The sequence below is a fragment of the Tenrec ecaudatus genome, chromosome 11 (genome assembly GCF_050624435.1).
Source record: "Tenrec ecaudatus isolate mTenEca1 chromosome 11, mTenEca1.hap1, whole genome shotgun sequence".
Classification (NCBI taxonomy): domain Eukaryota; kingdom Metazoa; phylum Chordata; class Mammalia; order Afrosoricida; family Tenrecidae; genus Tenrec; species Tenrec ecaudatus.
In genome coordinates this window covers 200,023-221,914 of record NC_134540.1, presented here as the reverse complement: position 1 = coordinate 221,914, position 21,892 = coordinate 200,023, and the positions used below count along the sequence as shown (strand labels likewise).

The window sequence follows — 21,892 nt, the reverse complement described above, 5'->3', positions numbered from 1 at the left end:
CGCATGCCCGCGACCCCGGACTGGGGCGCGGGCAGCGGCTGGGCCTTTCCGGGGGGCTACCGGGGGGCGGGGTCCCCGAGGGGCTCTGAGCAGTCAAAGGGGGCAGGGAGGCCAGCCCTGAGGTGGAACGGCGGGGGGGCCGGGCCGGAGCGGGTTAACCGGAAACGAGGGACGCGGTGACGCAGGCGTCGCGCGGCGGGATCGAGAGGGGCAGCGCAGGGGGGACCACCGGAACCCCAAGAAACGTCTGGGGACGCCGGGCCGCGGGGACACCCCGCAGGGACCGCGCCAGAGCAAGCAACCACTCACCCACTGGGACCGTCGCTGCGGGCGCTCTTCCGCGTCGACGAGCGATGTCGTCACCGGAAGGACGTCACCAGGGCGCGGCGTCAGGAGGAGGGGGGCGCCCGGGCCGGCGCGGCGCGCGCGGGGCTACGCGGAGGGGCCCTCGGGCGCCGACCCTCGTCCTCCCGGCGCCGGACGCTGGGCTGCCCTCCACGCCCGCCCGGGCTCCCCGCCAGCTTCCCGGGGGAATCCGACCCTTTCCTTCCGCTGCCTTCTCCGGCGGCGCTCCTGGGCTCCGATACTGGTTTTCGGGCCAGGACCCCCGTCCGTGGTGCCTGTGAACGGGGATGGACTGGTTGCAGGGGTTGGTGGCGTGCGGCCCCCCTTAGTCTTTCTCCAGCCTCTTGTAGGTCACGCTGTTTCCTCGTCGCCTCTGTGGCCCGCAGGAGGAAGTCAGGAGGATAAGTCAGAACGTCTCCCGCTACCATTTGTGTATGATGTGGCAGCAACGTTAGCTTTATGTAAAACACTCATTAACGCAGAACTAAGATATGCCTGAACATGAACGAAATTATGAACTTAGGAAATATATGGTAGGCTGAAATTGGCTGATTTTAGCCAATCTCAAAAGCAAGAAATTTGAACCCAAATCCAATGACTTCCAAGGTCACAAACTTGGAATTTCAACCCTGTGCTTCTTCTCACACTAGGGTGCTTCATCTTGTAGTCCCAAGGAGTCTATCACTTCCTGTCATCTTCAATAGGTGTGTTTAGGGTAAATACTAGTTCATTTAGAGGGGTTTCCAGATAGAATTCTTCTGATGGGAACTATGTAGAGTACTGCGTGCCTCACAAGGACAAAGTCCAGGTCCCCTATAGCAGAAACCTGGATGGTGGGGTATCGGCCCCCACCATGGAATGGTTCCAAAGGGCAATTGCGTGATTGAGGGATTAAATTAAAGAGACATGAGACAATGTAAACATGCAAGTGGTCACTTCTGGGAACCCCATGACTTTTAGGATCCAGATCTGCACAGAGAGAATATACTTCTAACCAAGGCTCATATACTTGGGGGACAGGGCAATGAGGAAACCCCCCTAATTACAGGTAACTACATAAGATAACAAAGTGGGCTCTACCTTAACCCTAAAAGTCCCTGCGCAAGTTGGAGGAGTAACACCAATGCCTGGGGCAGGTAAGTTGGGGGTGGTGGTGGCTGTCCTCAGTGCCTGGAGAGTAATAGCAATTGTCTACTCCTTTATTTAAAACAGCAGTGTAGATAGCAATTAGCCATGTGCTTGTAAGAGGTAACTTTAAGGTAGCACTATTATGTGGGCTCATAATAAGGAAAAACATTAATTATGAGAATGTGATTAGGATGCTCCTTCACTCACAAAGGTGAAGGCCTCCCTCCACCCCAGAAACCCAGCTGCCAGTCTCCTTAATATATGAGAATAAAGGATTCATCCATATACACTCTCTTCCCTTCCCGTTCTCTGCTCCCCACATTGGATCACCAAAGTTGGAAGAGAAATTCAGTCAGGAATGCATGATTGGCAACTGAATGCAGGGCAGATTCTACCACTAGAGTCTACACATGCAATGCTAGTCTTTTTCCTTATGGGAGTGCTGTACCCTTAGAAAAATAGATGATGTTATCCATGTAACTGCCTTATACCCCAGGGGGATGATTGACATTGGTTTACTTTTTTGTTTCTATGGGGGTTTTGTTTTTGTTTGCTGGTTGGTTTGTTGTTATTGTTGATATGGTTGGTCTCCTGGGGATTTGACTTTGTCATACTATTGCCTCCAAAGTGAACGTGAGTCACTCATATCCCATGGAGAAGCAGATAGATCCTGGACTCTCACTTAACTAGAGCCCCAATCCAAGAAGAGTTAATTCTGGTAACATGACCCTGCTCCATACCCACCTTCTTGAAATGATCACCGAAGATAAGGATGCTAAACAAAGTGTGGTGAAGAAAGAAAGCAGATGGAGCCTGGTTATCAATTGGAATAGTGTCTAGGGTCTTAAAGGCTGTATTTAAACAGGCAGTCATCTAAGTAAGGAGTCTAAGTCCCCATGGAAAGAGCACACCAGCATGTGTGATCCAAAGATAACAATAAGGAAATTCAAATATGATGAATGGAAAAGTATTTAGCTTAAGTTGTGAATGTCCAGTATGAAGAAGGCTTTGGAATATTGTGGAAGCCCCACAGCCATCTGCAGACTAGTCAGAGTAAGCCTCTGGCAGACCCACTGTAGCTACAGGCTAGGGTGTCTAACACCTTTACTACCTTGATTATGTTGGATCAAAACGAACTTGATATTTGTTCAGGTGACCTCCCTGTTGACCCAGCCTACATTTGTTCTAAGGTGTATTTCTTGCTTGGTCTATGAGGATAATTTCCTCCCTGACTTTTAAATATTGATGGTAGCCTTGTATTTGTTATTCACTATTTTCCATTTTATCTTTATATTACCATTTATTATTTTATCCTCATCACTTTATTTTTTGTCTCATCATTTCTGTTGGGTGTTTAGTTTGGGAAGCATAGAAGGAATAGATACATAGAGATAAAAACTGATGCAAGGGTTTATGGGGGATGTAATGGTGTAGGAGGCATCCAGCTTGATCAAGGTGTTTACTAATGGGTGACTATTTAGTCTCCTGGTGCCTCTGTGTCTTTGCAGACAAATGCATTGCAAAGTGACTGTTATTTATGACTTTGCTGCTAAAAGCATTGAGAGATAACTCAGTTATTTGAGATCTCTTTGAGGCTCTCTTGAATCTTGCATATCCCTGTGATTGTCTTTGAACCTAGTGCTTTTATTATTCTAAGGTTAAGAAACTGACTAGTTAAGTAACATTTGCATAGATAAGAGTTTAGGAGTATTTAAATTCTTTGATGTTTGTCTTGTAACCAATTCCCTTGTGTAAGAAAAATATAAAAACCAAGCTTCAAATCCATCAGATTGAAATCCTCCCGATCCCATGCTTTGTACATATCTCTTTCTTTTCCTTTCATCCGCACGCCTCATTTCTAACCCAGCTTGATGCGGGATAACTGGTCTAATCCCCCCCCCCCACATAATGGTGGGGCTGGGAGAAAGAGGGGGTGAGGGGATTTGGAGAGCAAACAATATATTCAGGAGAGGGAACGGAGCACTGGACCTGTATGTGATTACATAACTCATTTTTAAGGGATTTAACCATGAAAAAAAGTTTGAAAATGTATCGTGCTAATGATTGTAAAATTCTTCTTGATATGATTGAACTACTGAATTGTATGATATGTGGATTATGTACCAATAAAACTATAAACAAAGAAACTCTGATACATACACACAATGGGATACTGGGCACCCCTAAAAACAGGTATAAAGTAGAAAACCCTTCATGACATGGAGGGATCTGGAAACCATTGTGTTTAATAACGTTAGTAGATCACAAAAGGAAAATGTTGTTTGAGTCAGATATGGTTAACATAAACACCTGTGGGATTATAAAGAGACTTTTCCCCAGCTTCCTCTCCCCCAAAGACATGCCAAACATTCGGGGATTTTTGTCAGTATATGGAGGGAGGTCAGATACTTAGAGATATCCTCCCTGAAGGCAATCAGTCCCCAGACTATGTAGACAGCCCCTGTGGGAAGCCGCAGCTCTCGCCGCCATTACAAGATGGCACCGGGCAGTCAGGGCGGTGGCCCAGTTAAGTGGTATGGTAAACAACCACTTAGAGCATGCGCACTGCTTAGATGACGTAGTCATAACTCCACCCTGGAGTATGCTAATAAGGGTTCTGGCGAACGCACCAATCAATGCACAGCACGTCCCCATAGAGCGCATATAAGCAGCAGTAGTTTGGGGCTTCGGGGTCTTTTTCCGCATCTGCAAATCGAACCCACATTAAACGCCTGTGGAAGAATCCTGTTGTGGCGCGTCCTTCTTGCTGGCGAGACTGAGCGCGCAACAAGTGGTGCCGAAACTCGGGAACGACCACCTCTGGCACGAGCAGAGACCCCCTGTCATCAGGGAGGATTCAGAACCGCACGGCATGGGAAGAAACGGTAAGTTCTGAGAGACATGAGCCTGAATGATTGTTAAGCCGCTTGCTGGTGCTTGAGTGTCGGCGTGTGAATACTTCCGCTTTCAGTTTTAACGGCGAACAGCCAGCCGCCTTTTCTTTATCGCGCATAAATCGGGTGTAGATAAATTCGTGCGCGCCCGTGTGTTAAGTCCTTGTATACATAAGCAGGCAACATGGGGAACGCGGCAATAAAGACTATGGTTACGGCTCTCGATGCCCTATTGAGAAAGAGAGGATTAAAAATTTCAGAACAGACTTTGTGTAAATTTGTAAAAAACATAGATGAGATAGCACCATGGTTTGTTTCCACAGGCTCGCTAACATCCACGAGCTGGAATAAGCTAGGGCGAGACATAGACCGAGCCGCTGAAGCCGGACGGCTGAAGCCGGGGATTAGACCCATTTGGAAGCTAGTGAAAGCATGCATTGAGGACAAAGAGTGTGAGCAGCCATTGCGCCAAGGGCAGCAGGCTTTAGAAGATGTTCAGGAGAGCATGTCAGAAACAGAGCGGGAGGAAGAACAAGGAGCTCGTAGGAAGCAGCACAAAGCTGTTAAAAATGAGGTTGCGCAGTTAAAATTAAAAGAGGAAGTTGATCAACAGAAGAAGAGCCGTGCCCGCCATTCGGAGCCCTTGTACCCGTGGCGAGAACTAGAGCTGCTTGAGTTATCAGAGGAAGAAGAGAAACAGAGGAGGCAGCCGCTCGCTACAAGGAGGGACGGTCCGCGCCACCCCCTTATAGCGAGAACAGGCAGAAAGGGTGTGGATACTCCTTTTGCCCACCCGGTGAATTAAGAACAGTATTGTGTCTCAAACCGCTGAAGCGTTACTGCAATGTCAGCGTGTGGATGCCCATCTGACCTCTGGCATTTTATTATTAAATCAAAAAACAGATTTGCTCCAGCAGCAAGTCAACCAGCTTACCACTATGGTACAATTAAGCTGTGTCTCTTCCACCACAGCGCTTTGCATCACTCCAGTGTTATATGATAATTTTAGTGCATTGAGTGCTAATATTTCTCAGTATCTCACAGGATAATGGACCAAAGAGTTGAACCAGCTGCAAGAAGACCTCCTGAATCAAGTTGTACGATTGAATGGAACACGCGTGGAACCCCTTACCCTTGAAAATTTTTCTTCTTGGCTTTCATCCGCATTTTCCTACTTTAAGGAGTGGGTGGGGGTGTTTACATTTGCTGCAATAATGTGCTGTGGAGGAGTGTTGTTGCTATGGTTGCTCTGCAAACTTAAAGCTCAGCAAAGGCGTGACAAGGTCATCATTGTGCAGGCGCTCTTAGCGATTGAGCGCGTTGGTTCCCATGATCTTTGGCTTTCTTTGTTAAAAGAAAACTAACCCCCATAAGTTGTCAGCTCTCGCACCCCAAGGGGAAGACCCCATTGCACTGGGAAGAGTGACAGAAATTGGATCTTGGCCAGCCCTTGCACCATGCGGAGCTCTGCTCATTGCACGCATCAGGGTGACCAGATTTGGGTTCTTATATCCATCTTGATCCCCTGGGGCTGCTGGAGGCTCCGGGGTGGATCGAAGGATTAGGCCTAAAATAAATAAGAAAGGAGGAGATGTGGGAAGCCGCAGCTCTTGCCGCCATTACAAGATGGCGCCGGGCAGTCAGGGCGGTGGCCCAGTTAAGTGGTATGGTAAGCAACCACTTAGAGCATGCGCACTGCTTAGATGACATAGTCATAACTCCACCCTGGAGTATGCTAATAAGGGTTCTGGCGAACACACCAATCAATGCACAGCACGTCCCCATAGAGCGCATATAAGCAGCAGTAGTTTGGGGCTTCGGGGTCTTTTTCCGCATCTGCAAATCGAACCCACATTAAACGCCTGTGGAAGAATCCTGTTGTGGCGCGTCCTTCTTGCTGGCGAGACTGAGCGCGCCACAAGCCCCCCTTTCCCCCCTCCCTTCCTGCTGTTAAGGACAATGGGCTACTTCTCTCTAGAGGCTTGCAGTCATGGACTTGGTTCCTGTAGGTGGAGTTCACACCCTACTGATAATGGTCTCTATCAGTTGAGCCAGGGAACAGGTCAAACTGACTCAGTGACATCCAAGTTAAGCTGCCATCCTGAATCTAGGATCCGCCCATCTTACCCCCAACCCCTCCTCTTCCTATTGCATGTATACCCCTAGACCACCCCCTTCCATTACTGCTTTACCTATAGCACAACCCTTTCCTGTGACGTATGTCTTCATCTGTAATTAGGGGGCTTGCATGTCCCCAGAGAATATAAAAGCCTTGGTTAGCATTAAATATCTCCACATGGACCACCAAGTGAGGCTGAGGTGAGCATTGGTACCATGAATTATGTCTGACTCCATTATCTCTCTCACTTCTATCTCTCATGCTCTCTATGACTTTACTATAATCTTTTCTTATCGCTGTACAAGTGCACCTACCGGACCCGTGATGATGTGTTAGGGCAGATACCCTGACAAACACCAAGATGGAGGCAGGCTCCTGCTCTCAGATCAAGTAATCATCTACCCAGTCTGCCAGGCAATGTGGTGGACCGCCTGCCTAGCATCCATGAACCATCTATCACATGCAAATGATGCTAAGCTGGCTCTGCTCAGTACTCACCCTCGTGAAGAGATCACTGGAGATACGGGTGCTACAGTGAAGCATGGTGAAGAAGATAGATGGAGGCGGCTTTTAATTGCAAAAGTGTCTGGATTCTTAAAGGCTTGTAATCAAACAAGCGGCCATCTAAGTGAGCTTGCTAGGTAGGCTAGCGTAGGGCTGTGACGTCCATTAATGCATGCCCATTGGTCCGAGCTACGGAAACAAAGGAGTGGCACACTGCACATGTCCAGAGGTTCGGGTTTCCTGCCAGGTATGCATGGATGGGTGCTGCACCTGGATTGGCCCACCTAGGCCAGGTGAGTTCCATTCAGCCAATGGGGCCAACAAGGGGTCGTCCACTACGCCTCCCCGCAGAATCCTTGAATAGGCAGGAGCCGGGAGTTGACCACATGATTTTGGGAGCAGCTTCCAGGCAGGCTGCATGTTCAGGAGGAGCCCTGTGGGTGCCTGTGTGAACCTGAAACTTCTTACTCTCATAAAACTCACTTGGATCACAAACCAGTCTTTGGCGTGAATTCTATATCTGTCCCCAGAGAGTTCTAACAAGCCTTCAACTAAATCCACATTGAAGAAGCATACCTGCCTGTGTGATCCAAAGATAACAACAGCAAAATACAAATATGACAGGAAAGAGAACTTAATTATGAATACACTATTTGTAAAAGGCTATGGAGGACACTGGAAGCCCAAAATCCATCTGCAGACTCTCTAGTCAGATTAAGCCTCTGGGAGATCCCCTCTAGCCACAGGCAAGGGACTCCAATAGCTTAACTATGAGACAGATCATTGTAAACTGGATTATGGGGGATTGAACCATGGTATAATTTGATACTTGGTCATCTGACCTCCCTCTTGACCCAACCTGAATTTGCTCCAAGCTCAAGTATCACTGGCTTGTTCCACGACGGAAATGTCTTCTCTGGTTTTTAAATATTGATGGTGGTATTTCCTTTCATACCCCTTATATTTGTATTATTAGTGGTATTTTCTTCTTGCCATTGTGTTTTGGTCTTGTTTTTTATTGTTTCTGTTGGGGTTTCCAGGTTGTGAAGCCAGAAGCAGTGGAGGCATACATACAATAACTGATGCAATGGTTTATCGGGGATGTGGACGTAGGGTGTGGAGGGTGAGGCCATTTGTGGAGCAAACCAGGAATTCAGGAGCAGGGAGGGAGCATGAGAACTGGTTGTGATGATGTATATACAACTCTTTTTTATAATAGACTATGGAATTCTATTATATGTGAACACTATACCAAGCAAATGAATTTTTTAAAAGAAAACCAAACTTGGCCCATGGTTAGCATGGGTAAAGGAGGAAGGGTTTGGCTTAGTGGACACTGAGTTTATGTTAATGGTGGTAGAATAATTTGGAAAAGGGTATCAATAATTGTTTCACAACAGAAACTATAATCAATGGTACTGAATTATACATGTAAATGTTGTGGAATTGGAGAATGTTTTGTTGTGTATAGTTTTGTCACAATAAAAAAATTTCACAAATAACAATGAGTACAAAAAGAAAATGTTCTAGAATTGATTGTAGTAATAATGTCACCTCTTGTTATGATTGAATTATTGAATTCTATGTATGATATATGTGGGTGGAGTGCCAATAAAACTGTTAAATATAATTTTTGCCAATATCATAAAAAATTATGCTAAGGTTGCCCAAAAACAACAGACATTTTATCCAGGGCAATAAGCAAACCTTACTGATACTCAAGTACAGAAGGGGGATGGGTAGAATGTATGTCTTTTGTTTTTTGAAGATTTTATAGTTTATTAATTCTGTGGTGAAAATTCCACATAACCATTGCAGATCAAGTCCCTGTAGCTATAATTATCCTGTCACAGACAGCAGCATACTTCAGGAACGACCTAGAAATGTGATTTTTGACTTTGAATGCAGAACCATCCTTCCTGAATTACCCATTCCAGGCATCCTGAGCCATGTTGTTGTTGCTTTTATGAGGCTGAGGCAGGAAGAGTCCATGATAAGCCTGCAGCATATCTGGGAAATTATAATAAATAAACCAACAAAAGTACAGGAACTGACCTAAGATAGCTTCTAGTAGTGAAATCTGTGACATCTTGGGCAAGTAAGGAAAGTGTCAATACTAACATCCATTCACCCACACTGACAGGAACACTAAATAGGATTGACACATGAGTGCGGTGCAGAGAGTGAACTAGGCTGGGACTCCTTGAGCAGGGCAATGTGACAAGGACAATGAAAGGTACCAAACAAGTCTGACTGACGAGTCACTGCATACCAGAAACAGGCTGAGAGGCTAACTACCCAGGACCTTTCCAAGTGAACATATGGTTACAAGCCAACCAACTAGGGACCAGCATTGGAATTCAAGCCAACATAGGACAGCAGCATTAAAAAAAATTTTCTTTTAACCCAGCCCTGAGCACAGAGGCCCTGCCAGACAGATAACAAGGGCCTGTCAGCTCTGAGTGGGGTCTCACTACTTTCATCCTTTCTTTAGCATAGACTGAGGGCAGGTCCCCAGTGTGTCCTACCTTATTGCTCAATAAACCTGCTGTGCTGACTCCTTATCTGCTTGTTGGTTTCTGCATTGTCACCAATGCACCACTGCTCTTGAGAAATCAGCAAGATACCCTGACATCTTGGGGGCTCCTCCAGGAGAGACTAATTGACAACAGGATCCTCCAGGTTTTGCAGTGATGGGACAAAATCAGTCTCCCACAAGACCAAGGTACTCCTTCAGTGTGTCCTTAAGAACTGGACTCAACTGTGCCTCCAGCTATATTCCCAGAGAGAGAGTGTGTTTATCTGTAATATAGCTTGGCCTCTATACTCCCTGGAAAGCAGAGAATGCAGGAGATCTTTAGAATACAATTCCATTTCGCAGTTAGATCTTTTCTGTCTCAAAGAAGGAAAGCGGTCTGAGGTCCCATATGTGCAGGCTTTATGCTTCTGCAGGAGCACCCAGAAATTTGCTCAGGCAGCTACCTGAGTATCCCACTAAGCCCACCCCAACCTTCCCAGACATTCTGATTGGTGGAAAGGAAGTTGACCTCCCAAAAAACAATTTTCCCTCAAACCTCCCCTTTAGGAGGGTCCAAGGTCAGAAAATGTTAAAAGGCCCCAGCCCTCCTGGAGCCTGACCCGTGGTCCATAGAGACTTGCCTGGTGCCTCCACAGCTGGAGGGGTGGCACTACCCCACACTATACCCTTTACAGGATGTGGTCAGAGGCAATGGGTTCATGTCTCTTTAGCACGAGATACCTAAACCTGTGTAAAGACAAGCCAGGCACCTTCACAGGAGACCCTGGTCGGTATGTCAGAGAATTCCATAGCTGACAACCATCTGTGCTATGGCCTGGAATGATTTAATAACCATCCTGGCATACATTTGCTCTCCTGTTGAAAGATGCATGCACAATACATGATGGGGGTTGCCATTGGGCCAACAGTATGAGGGTCACCAACCCCCAAATACCTCATGGGGCCCAAGCAGTGTCCCTGATGATCTGGGATGGAATTACCAACTAGGTCACGCTGACAACGCTGGCTGAGCAGCTTTGTCTTATTGAGACAAACAGATTTGTCTTATTGAGAGAATGATGGAAATACAGGTAAAGCCTGAAAACTATTCTAAGCTGGACAAGCAAACCCAGATTCACCAAGAAAATCCAGCCACTTTCCAAAACTGGCTGGATTGGTTATGACCAAGTTCTCCAACTTAGACCCTGAGTCACCTGGGGGTAGAGCAGTTTAAACATCCATTTCATCAGTCTTTGCAAGATATTAGGCAAATACTCCAAAGCAAAGCCCTGGACCCCAGTCAGATCCAAAGGAACTGCTTGACCTGCATTGTTCTTTCACCATCAAGAGGTTGAGGAGAGGAGGGATTGTCATAAGGCCAATAAATCATTTTGATAAACGGATTTCTGAGGGGAGTCCCAAATGAATTCAACACCAGAGACCAAAGAGCAGTCAGGTTCAAATCCATCTTCTGGCAAGTCACCATTAATAAAACGTAAATTGGATCAAGTACATATATTATAGCCAACAGCAAGTTGTTAATTATACTAGCAATGCCCATCAAGGACATCTCCAAGCAGTTGGGACCCACCGGGAGGTAAAATTGGAAAACAGGCTACCCTTGGATGATTTTAGGCACCGGAGGAGTGTGCATCATGTTAGGCAGGGGCAATGCTGTTCTTGTATCCCAAACTGCACTGCAACCGATGGAAGCACCCGAAGGCCCTGTAAGGTTTAACTGCCCACTCTTAGGAGTGGCTGAAAGCTCAGGTGTAGATAACTCCCTGACGTGTTAAGATCAATGGTTGGGATGATGGAAAGGCCTTTCTTGGTCCCTTCTAACTTCCTTGTTGCACGAAGGGGCTCTTGGTCTCCTAGGATGCTGTTGGATCCCACGTGATAACCTAGGCCAGCTTATCAGCACCACCACCGGCAAGCAGAAGGCCCAAACTCTGATGACCCTCCAAGATTAACCAGCTCATCAGCCCTTCCAAGGGAAGGATCTAGACTGTCTGCAAAGGCCTACTGTACAGTCAGGAAAGAGAGTCTCCGTGCTAGGCAGGGTCAGCGGACCCCTCCAAGACAGAATAAACTAAGTCCATGCCCCTAAAGAATTAGTCATGATTGGGTGGGAACGACAAGGACATGGAAAGCCACCAGAACAGACTGACTGATGAATCACCACATACCAGAAATTGGAAGGCTGGGTCTATGAGTCTGACCACCCAAGACCTAGTTGAGAGGGACATAGTGGGGTCCCAGTGAACTAGAGACTTGTGCTGTTTCTTGAAACCACCCCCATGCCCCCATCTTCACAGTGACTTCCAAATATATTAAAATGACCTGCTGCTCTGGGCGGGGTCTCACTGTTTTCTTCCTTTCAGTAGTATAGACCTGAGTGGGGGAGGTGTCTGTCCCCAGTGCATCATGACTTAACTGCTCCCCACACCTTTAGTGCCTACTTAAAAAAACAAAAACACAGGCATAATAAAGACTGGAAAAACCTTTGATACATGCTCCCACCCCACCCCAAAAAAGTTAATTAATTACTATAGAAACCTAGAAAAAATATAAAATTTGTAGTGTTTTGGGCTTCCACAGAGACATTTAGAAAATATTGTACCCAGTTTGAAAATAAATAAAGGATTGTGCACAATTAAAAGCAAACTAGTCCATTTCAAGCTAGAAATTAATTACAATTTCTCAGTTTGTTGGGTTTTTTGGTAGCCAGTTTACTGGAATAATGAAAAGTACTAGTTTCATGGAAAGCAGCTGAAGAAAAACTGCTCATATTTAAAGACATTTAAAATTACCTAATAGATATTAATGATTACCAAGATTTGGGAAAAACATTCTTAAAACTAAAAGATAATTAAGGATAAATTACACAGCTGCTGATGAGTGCATAAGAGTGAAGAATATTATAAGTGAGGATGTCTATCAAGAAGCAATATAGAAACACTTGGAACAAGTTGATCTTTTTGTCAGGTATTAATTATACTTTTTATAAGAATTTAAAAACTTTCTGATGAGAATCTAGTTTGTGTACCTCTTTTATTATACTTATTAAAGTTTTAACTGTATGGAATAATAAACCAACTTGCAGTATGTTTTTTTCTGAAAGGAAGCAGCAACAGTTCTGGAATTCTTTTTTTTAAACATTTTATTAGGGGCTCATACAACTCTTATCACAATCCATACATATACATACATCAATTGTATAAAGCACATCTGTACATTCCCTGCCCTAATCATTTTCGAAGCATTTGCTCTCCACTTAAGCCCTTTGCATCAGGTTCTCTTTTTTTCCCCTCCCTCCCCACTCCTCCCTCTCTCATGAGCCCTTGATAATTTATAAATTATTATTTTTTCATATCTTGCCCTATCCAGCGAATCCCTTCACCCCCTTTTCTGTTGTCCGTCCCCCAGGGAGGAGGTCACATATAGATCCTTGTAATCAGTTCCCAGTTCTGGAATTCTAAAAGAATCACAAGATTAGTGCAAAAGAGGAGCAGGGTACAGCAATACAATGTGGCTCTGTGCAGCATCAAATTCAAAGTGATAATAATTTCAGGGAATAATTATCAATGGATCTAAAGATAGTAGACAAAGTAAGATATTAGCATAGCCTCCAAAAGCACGTCCTCATGAGAACTGAAGAACTACAAAGGTAAAAACCTTAACTTTTCAGTGGGTGAAAATGGAAAACATGAAAGCAAGGCCAAACCAATTTACCAAAAACCACTCTCAATCCAAATATAAGATCAAAACATTTTATGCAATTTAACATCATTTAAAGAACCCAAACTCACATATGTTTAAGGATATTGTATAAATCTTGTAATACACAAAGACTTGAGGTAAAATTTAACATGAACTGAGAAAGTACACATCTGCACAGTTCATGAAAGTGAAGAATCATATGCTTCTTTAGACAGATGTATACTTATAATAAAACTGTTTCTCCCAAGAGCACAAAGTAATTTGCAAAACCCAAGGGGTCTTTCTCATGAGAGACTTCAAGGAATTGGTAGTTTGAAGCATCACTATGTGGAAAACCATCCTTACTTAACATTTCTCTTTACTGCAAGTGTGCTTATGCACAGAGAAGTTTGAGGACCAACAAAAGGTTTTGTCTCATTCCTTACACTCATAAGACCTCTCTCCACTGTGAATTATCATGTTTAATGACATTTGAGGACACACCACATTCCTGACATTCATAAGGCCTTTCTCCATTGTGACTTCTCATATGTGTACGGAGGTGAGAGGGATAGCGTAAGGCTTTGCCACATTCTCTACATTCATAGGGTTTCTTTCCGGTAACAGTCTGCACTGGGGTCCTGGGGTAAGGAGGTCAACTGCACACTTCCTCACATCCCTTGTATTGACAGGAACCATATTCAAAGTGAGAGCTGATATGGTGTGTAAGTGATGAATGATCCATGGAGGATTTAACACACGGAAGATATGATGAAGAATAGGCTTCCACAGGAGTTCTTCTGAGCACAGAGACATCTAGAACCCAGCTGAAGGACTGTCCACACTGAGAGTCTTCATTGACTTCACAGACATTCTCTATCGTATGCCTTCTATAAAAAATAAGCATAATAAAATATAATTGGTCAAGGTTTCACAAAGGGGGAGAGTGGGGGAGGGAGGGGAAAAAAGAGGAGCTGATACCAAGGGCTTAAGTAGAATGAAATTGTTCTGGAAATTTTGATGGCAATATATGTACAAGTGTGCTTAATACCATTGAACTGTGGATTGTTATATATTTGTAAGAGCCCACCAGTAAAATGATTAATTTTACAAGATAAATAAAATGTTGAAAAGCAAAGATAAAAACAACAGTAAAATATTATGTTACTGCTTCAACATAAGTAAATACAGCAAACATGTTATCTTTTTTACCTTGAATTGTTTCAGAATAAATCATCTGATAAAGATGATGCCATTATTCTCATTCTATTTCTAAACTATGGTGATTTCTAATTGTATATTAGTGAAATATGATTTTATTATTCAGGATCTCACATACTTATGAAGTGACAAAATAGCAAAGACATGAAGTGTCTGTTGACTAGGAATTTGCGAGGAACATGTAAGGATTGCACGAGAACGTCTCTCTGAATGAGTTCATCCTGGGCTGGTACACCACAGTCCATGACATCACCGAGCACTCCGTGCTGGTCCATGACTACTACAGCCCAGAGACGCCAGCCTCATTCACCTCACAGTGGACACCAGCCTCCAGAATGGCCGTGTGCGCATCAAAGCCTCAGTCAGTACTGGGAGGACATGGGGATGATGCTTAAACCTCTGACTGTGAGGTAGCATATTATGACACCAAATGTATCAGAGTGCCCTGATTATGAAGAGCTGTTTCAGCCCCCACTGGGAGATCAGACTCTGCAGCGACAAGCAGCACATTGAGTGGGTCAGCGCATCCAGGATGCCCTAAGGAGAGTGTTGCAGTGTGCAGAGGATGTACTGTCTGGAAAGGGGTCTGCGGACAATACTGTGGGCAGCTTCTTGAACTCTCTGCTTAACCAAGTACCCAAAATCGTTCATGATGCCTTTGAGACCAAGCTCAACAGCGACATCAGGGGCCGAGTGTGGGAACCTATCTGGCCATTCTTACACAGTCGTGTCCATCTGTGAATGGGTCCCAGGAAACACTCCTGATCCCTGGGCCCCAAACCCAGGGTGCAGAATAGAGTGTCGGTGAAATGGTTTCTTTATTGTCTAGACTCATACTGAATCAGGCAACCAATGTGACTAAATAAACAGAGCCTAACTTTCAAAAAGAGAAAAGAGTTTGGAAATTTTGCAGAAAATTGAAAGAGACAGAGCAGTAATATTCTCAAGAGCAGAAGTTACTCTTGAGTCACTGAAACCGTGTAAGCATATCTGCAAAAGGTAGGTACATTCATACAACGGGAGCACACATTCGTGGCAACAGGGGTAGACCAGAGCCACAATCACCAGCATGTATCAAACTCAAAAGCATCCTGAAGAAAACACATAACTGAAGAAACCAGACACGATTGACAATTAAGTTTACAAAGAGGTAAATTAAACAGCATAAAGCTGATGGATTAAGATTGGGTGCTATGATCCTGGCTATTACTTACATGGAATGAAATATTTGATTAAATGAATTGCTTAGTTTTCAGTGCCCAAAGGGAAATATATAAGTATAAATGTATACATCAGAGCGAAGGAAAGATCTAATGTATGTGATTTAAGCTCTTGTCCTCAAGAACCTAGAAAAAGGACCGAATGAAGCAAAAGCAAGCAGAATGGAGAAAACAGTGAAGGCAAAGGAGACATGTGAAACTGAAAACAGGAAGATCATTGAGTTAGTCTGGGTAGACTAGAGAAACAAATTCATAGTCACTCATATGTGTGTAAGAAAAAGCTTTAAATAAAGAACAATTGTACATTAAGAAAACATCCCAGTCCAGTGCAGGTCACATCCAATATTAGTCCACATGTCCAATACCAACCTATAAAATACTCTTTAGACTCATGAAAGACATGCAATGAAATTGAATGCAGGAAGATTATAGGCCAGTGGGTGGAAAGTCTTGTGGATACAGTGGTGGTAGAGGAATCTCAGCGCTGGTAGGGGTATCCACATGGCTCCTTCAGCTCCAGGGCTCTAGTGTAACTCCATGTGTCTTGTCAGCAAGCATGCCTTGCAGGGAGTGAGTCAGTGTCCCGGCTCCAGTGAGCTATTTATTTCCTTAGCTCCTCCAAATGAGGTCATCAAGCTGCGACTAGATTGACAGGCTAAATTCCATCCCTTCGCTTGTAAGCCTCAAATTTACAACAGATTATGTAACTACCACAATCATAGAGAAATTCAATGAAAACAAAAACTTGATCTTTGAAAAAGTTGGATAGAATTGACCTTACCATGTCAGACAAAAATTTAAAATGAGAAGGGGCAAATCTCTTATACAAGGAAGAAGCAGGATATTACTACAGATCCCGAAACCATTGGAAGGATAGTAAGGGAATTATAGGGAAAACACTATGTTCATGAATTGATCAGCTCAGAGAGAAAGAACCAGTTCCTCAAAAAAGCACAAAAACAATCGAAATGAAAAAGAAAATGAAATAGTAGTGAAAAACTTTCCCACAAAGAAAACCTCAAGGCCTGTGGTAGTTACATAACCTGGTGTCAGTTTGAAGATTAAGAGTGCAGGGGTGGAATTGAGACTGTCAATCAGGATATAGCCAATGAAGCCTCTGTGTGCGCATGACCTTCTCAGAGGCTTCTGGGAATTCCTGTATTTCTCCTTGGAGGTGGGAAACACACTCTCTCTCTTTCTCGCTCTCTCTTTGCTCACTCCCTTCGAGATGTTATACTGAAAAGACACATGGAACTACCCTGGTGCTGAGCTGGAGAAGCCACGTGGAGATACCTGCTAGCACTGAGATGCTTATACCGCCACTGGATCCACAAGACTTCCCATCCACTGACCTTTTATCTTCCTGCACTCAGCCCATCATTGCATGTGTTTCATGAGTCTGAGAGGACTTTATAGATGGATATCCGGCATACGGGCTAATATTGAACTTATGGACTTGATCTGGACTAGCAGGTACGTTTTCTCAATATTCAGTTGCTCTTGTATATAAAGCTCTTTATTGTACACATGAGTGTCTATGAATTTGTTTCTAATTTTAGTATATGTGCTGCTGAAGCAAGCACTGGGTTTTTCTTTAGGCTACCCAGACGAAGACAAGTCCAAATGAATTACTGGTAAATTCTATGTGATACTTGAGGGAGACTAGTACCAATTCTACACTAACTCTTACAAAACTCTGAGTAACACGAATTAATCTGATTCATTTCATGAGAACAGTATTAACATGATACCACAAGCAGACAAGACATGAAAAACCAGACCCTTCCAACTCATAATCCCATCACCCCCACCCCCCGTGTGTTCCAGAGTGGGACTGCAAACACTTTTAGGACTTCTGATGGTTTTGATGTTGCAGAAAGTAAAGATGAAGCCTTTCTTTTCAGGCAATCACGTGCATTTGAATGGCCAACTCTATGATACCTCTGTTCACTTACCGAGGACTTACTCATTGGAAAAAACCAGAAACTTGGGATATGCAAGAAACAAAACTGTAGTACTGCATGATAGGAGGTTAGCAGATGTAAAATTCATAAAGGAAAAATTAACATCTGTTTAAAAAGATACAGTACAACCAAGCAAGGTTTATCCCAGGAAGACAGTATTGGTGTGAGATTTTAAAATGTGTCCCTCTAAAACAAAAAACAACAATGAACAAACCAAAATAGAAAGAGCATAAAATCATCTCAACTGATGAGGGAAAATAAACCTTTCAAAATCTCAACATGTATTCCTGATTTTATTTCAGCATACTATAGAAAATATGTGAACTTCCTTATCCTGATAAGGGCATCTGCTACATCCTGGTAAACAGTGAAATACTGGAAGTTTTCCTAAAGAGATCAAGGAGAGAGGAAGCACTTGCTCTTCTAGGTCTATCTCACAGTCACACAGGAGAATGAAATCAAAAGAACTAAATGGTGAAGAAATCAGATGGTGCCCAGTTATCAAAAAGAATAGTCTGTGTCTTTAAACAAGCAATTACCTAAGGGCACTGCCAACTAAGTCCACATGGAAGACGTACACGAGCTTGTGTGATCCAAGGACTGTAAATCATAAAATTCAAATCTGGAGGAGGGAAATATACCGGACTTTAAATTCTGAACACTTGGTTCTTCTTCCTTCAATACCATTGTAATTACAAAAGCCTGGTCCTTCCCATTCAAATGCTAACAGCACAATGGAACAATATACCTTGATTTTATATGGGACCCAAAATAATAAGCTTAGTTTGGTTACTCTTTAACAAGCACGCTTGTTCTCTGGCCTAAATCACAAGTTATTCACTTTGTTTAACTTTCGCTGCTAGGGAGGCCAAAGAAAACCATGCTATACATTTTAATAATGCTTAACTTGCTCTTCGCTTATTCTACTATGAAATTAATGAATTTAAATCATTGAAATTAGAATTACATTTATTTTCAACTTCTAAAGGAACTCAGCCTTTGTGCTCTGGTTACACAGGGCCCAGTTCACTGTGCTATTTACTCTTACAAACAGCCCAGGACCCCAATTTCTCTGATTTCTTGCCTGAGCTTTATAGACTACCACATCTCCTGGAAACTCAGGTGAGCACAGGGCTGGGACGTTGGAGAAACCTCCACCCTTATTCTAGGACTATGCTGAGGAACCAGGAACTGTGTCTATAGGGTTGGGGGAGGTAGAGCAGGGTTCCTGCAGGCTGTCTGGCGGAGACTGTGTCTGCAGAGGGTAAAGTGAGTTGTACGTCTCTGAGCAGGGCCAATGAGACAAGGACAAGGAAAGCCACCAGACAAGTCTGACTGATGAGTCACCACGTACCAGAAACAGGGAGGCTGTGAATCTGAACACCCAGAACCTTGCTAAGTGAGGAAATAGTTGGGTCCCAACCAAAAGGAGCCAATGTTTACCTGCTAGCCAACCTGGAACAACTGCTCTTTTTTTTTTAAAACCCCAGCCCTGAACACAAAGTCCCTACCAGACAGATCTAAAGGGACTGTCAGATCTGGGCAGGGTCTCACTATTTTTACCTTTTCAGTAGCATATTTCTGCTGGGGGACTGCTCAATAAACCTGCTGTGCAGACTCCTCCTACCTGCTTGTTCAGCCTTTGTGATGTCACCATGCCACCATTCCTTTGGAGAAACCAGCAAGGTATCCTAACATTTTGGGGGTTCATTCAGGAGAGATAAAATTGACAAGAGGATGCTCCAGGTCATGCAATTACGGGACAAAGTCAGTCTCCCACAAGGCCCAGAGTGACTCCTTCAGTGTGTCCTGAAGAACTGGACTCAACTGTGCCTCCAGCTACAATCCCTGAGAGAGAGAGAAAAAGCAGTGTTTTTCTGTAATACGGCTTGGCCTGAATACTCCCGGGTGAGCACAAAATGCTGACTGCCAGGCACATCTTTAGAATACAATGTCATTTTGCAGTTGGATCTTTTCTGAGAAGGGACGTACTCTAAGCTCCCATATGTACAAGCTTTTTGCAGGAATACCCAGAAATTTGCTCAGTCAGCTCCCCACCTAAGCCCACCCCAGCCTTCCCAGCCGTTCTGATTTATGAGAAGGAAGCTGACCTACAAAAAACAGAAGTTACCCTCAAACCTCCCTTAGTCAGAGAACAGTAAAAGAGCCACTGGTCAGAAAACAGTAAAAGCTCCCCAGCCTCCCAGGAGCCTGATCTATCTTCTAGAGACTCTCTTGGTGCCTCCACAACTGGAGAGGTGGATATACTGCATGATCTTTACAAGATGTGGCCAGAGGCAATGGGTTCAAGCTCTAAGTTCAGAAGTGGAAAGAGCTTTTTCAAAGATCAATGTATTATGTTCAGAGAAGTTACCTGTTTTCAATATAGCAAACACAATGACTATTATCTAACTGGCCTACTTCTAAAGGAATGAGATCCTACTCCTACAGTGAAAAGATGATTCAAGATAAATCACAGCGGATTGATGATGCTAACATAAAAGTGAATTTTACGCTTCTTCTGCCGCTCCTGGAGCTGCCTGTGTGCTCGTTTGGTGCGGACCTGGTACCTCTTTTGTGAAGCTGCAGCTGAGGACACTTCGGCGCTCGCCATGGCCGACGAGAAACCCAAGGAAGGAGTCAAGACTGAGAACAATGATCATATTAATTTGAAGGTGGCGGGGCAGGATGGTTCCGTGGTGCAGTTTAAGATTAAGAGGCATACGCCACTTAGCAAACTAATGAAAGCCTATTGTGAACGACAGGGTTTGTCAATGATGCAGATCAGATTCCGATTTGACGGACAGCCAATCAATGAAACAGACACACCTGCACAGTTGGAAATGGAGGATGAAGATACAATTGATGTGTTCCAGCAGCAGACAGGAGGCGTCTTCTAAAAGGGAGCCTGCTCCTTTCCTCCAGAACTCTCTTCCTACCGACCAAGAATCCAGTCTCTATTAGAAAACCACAATTTGGTTGCACCACCTCCTGACGACTACAGTATAGTTTTCTCTTTTATTTCCCCTTCCCCATTCCTTTATTGTACATAAAGTAATTGGTGCATGTGCACATGCATATTGCATTTTTCCCTTTGTTTATTTTGTTTTTGAAGCCTGGATAGTTTTCCCTTCAAGTCAAGCGTCTTGTTGTTTAAATAAACTTCTTGTTTTAAAAAAAAGTGAATTTTACAAGTGAGGTCTATCAAAAAGCAATATACAAACACATTAAACAAGTTGATTTTTTGGGTAGGTATTGATAATTTTCCTTATTTTAATTTTTATAACAATCTAGTTTTGTGTACCTCTTTTATTCTTGTTGCTATTCTTGCTGAAGTACTAACTGTACGAAATAATAAACTACCTTTTGGAATATCTTTTGTCATACATAAAATAGCCATTAGGGCAAATAACCGGTTGTTATTTAAGGCTCACCACCAGTTGCATTCTCCCCCAGTTGCAGGTACTGTTTAGTGAATACTGCCTTTTGGTTGAAGGTGGGTTAATCTTAACTTCTGAAGGGAAGCTGGAATGGTTTGTTCATGAATTCTACCAGAATCTCAAGATTAGTGCATAAGAGGAACAGAGTACTGGATGCCTAAGCTAGACACTATGGCACAGAGCAGCATCAAATTCAAAATGATAATAATTTAAGGAAATAATGATCAATGGACCTACAGTTAGTAGACAATGTAAGATATTTGAAAAGCCTCAAAAGGCACCTTCCCATGAGGACTTAAGAATTACACAGGGGAATTACTGGAACTCGAATGAAGGCCTAACATGATGAGGAAAAAGAGGAAAGGAAAAGGGAACAAAGAAACGGACTGGGAGGCAAGGGGCATTTACACAGTTCTAAACACAAGCATGTACATATGTAAATATATTTATGTATAACGATAGGGATATAGGTCTATGTTCATATATTTATATGTTAAGTATTAAGGTATCAGACGGACATCGGGCCGCTACTCAAGTATTCCCTCAATGCAAGAACACTTTGCTCTTATAACCTGGCCTTCCGTGATGCTCACCTTCTAGACATGATCACTAAAGACAAAACAGATGCATAAGCAAATGTGGTGAAGAAAGCTGATGGTGCCCAGCTATCGAAAGATATAGCATCTGGAGTCTTAAAGGCTTGAAGATAAATAAGCCATCTAGCTCAAAAGCAACGAAGTCCACATAGAAGAAGCACAGCAACCTGTGTGATCATGAGGTGTTGATATAATCATGTATCAGACATCAAAGACCCAGAACAAAAAATCTTATCAATGT

The 21,892-nt window shown here is 43.7% G+C and overlaps 2 protein-coding genes and 1 pseudogene across 2 annotated transcripts in view; 2 read left to right on the top strand and 1 right to left on the bottom strand.

Annotated features, from left to right (window-relative positions):
• Positions 1-644, bottom strand: part of LOC142461119 (uncharacterized) — a 73,138-nt gene extending 72,494 nt beyond the window's left edge. The window contains exon 1 of the mRNA XM_075562737.1: positions 310-644. The gene's annotated coding sequence lies outside the window, so the exon portion shown is untranslated. The remainder of the gene's footprint in view (positions 1-309) is intronic.
• Positions 645-2,196: 1,552 nt separating this feature from the next.
• On the top strand, positions 2,197-15,228 carry LOC142461573 (eukaryotic translation initiation factor 3 subunit F pseudogene; annotated as a pseudogene).
• Positions 15,229-20,227: 4,999 nt separating this feature from the next.
• On the top strand, positions 20,228-20,615 carry LOC142461124 (small ubiquitin-related modifier 2-like). The gene has a single exon (XM_075562743.1). It carries the CDS (start codon positions 20,228-20,230, stop codon positions 20,513-20,515), a length of 288 nt encoding a protein of 95 aa, XP_075418858.1. The 3' UTR covers positions 20,516-20,615.
• Positions 20,616-21,892: the final 1,277 nt, after the last annotated feature.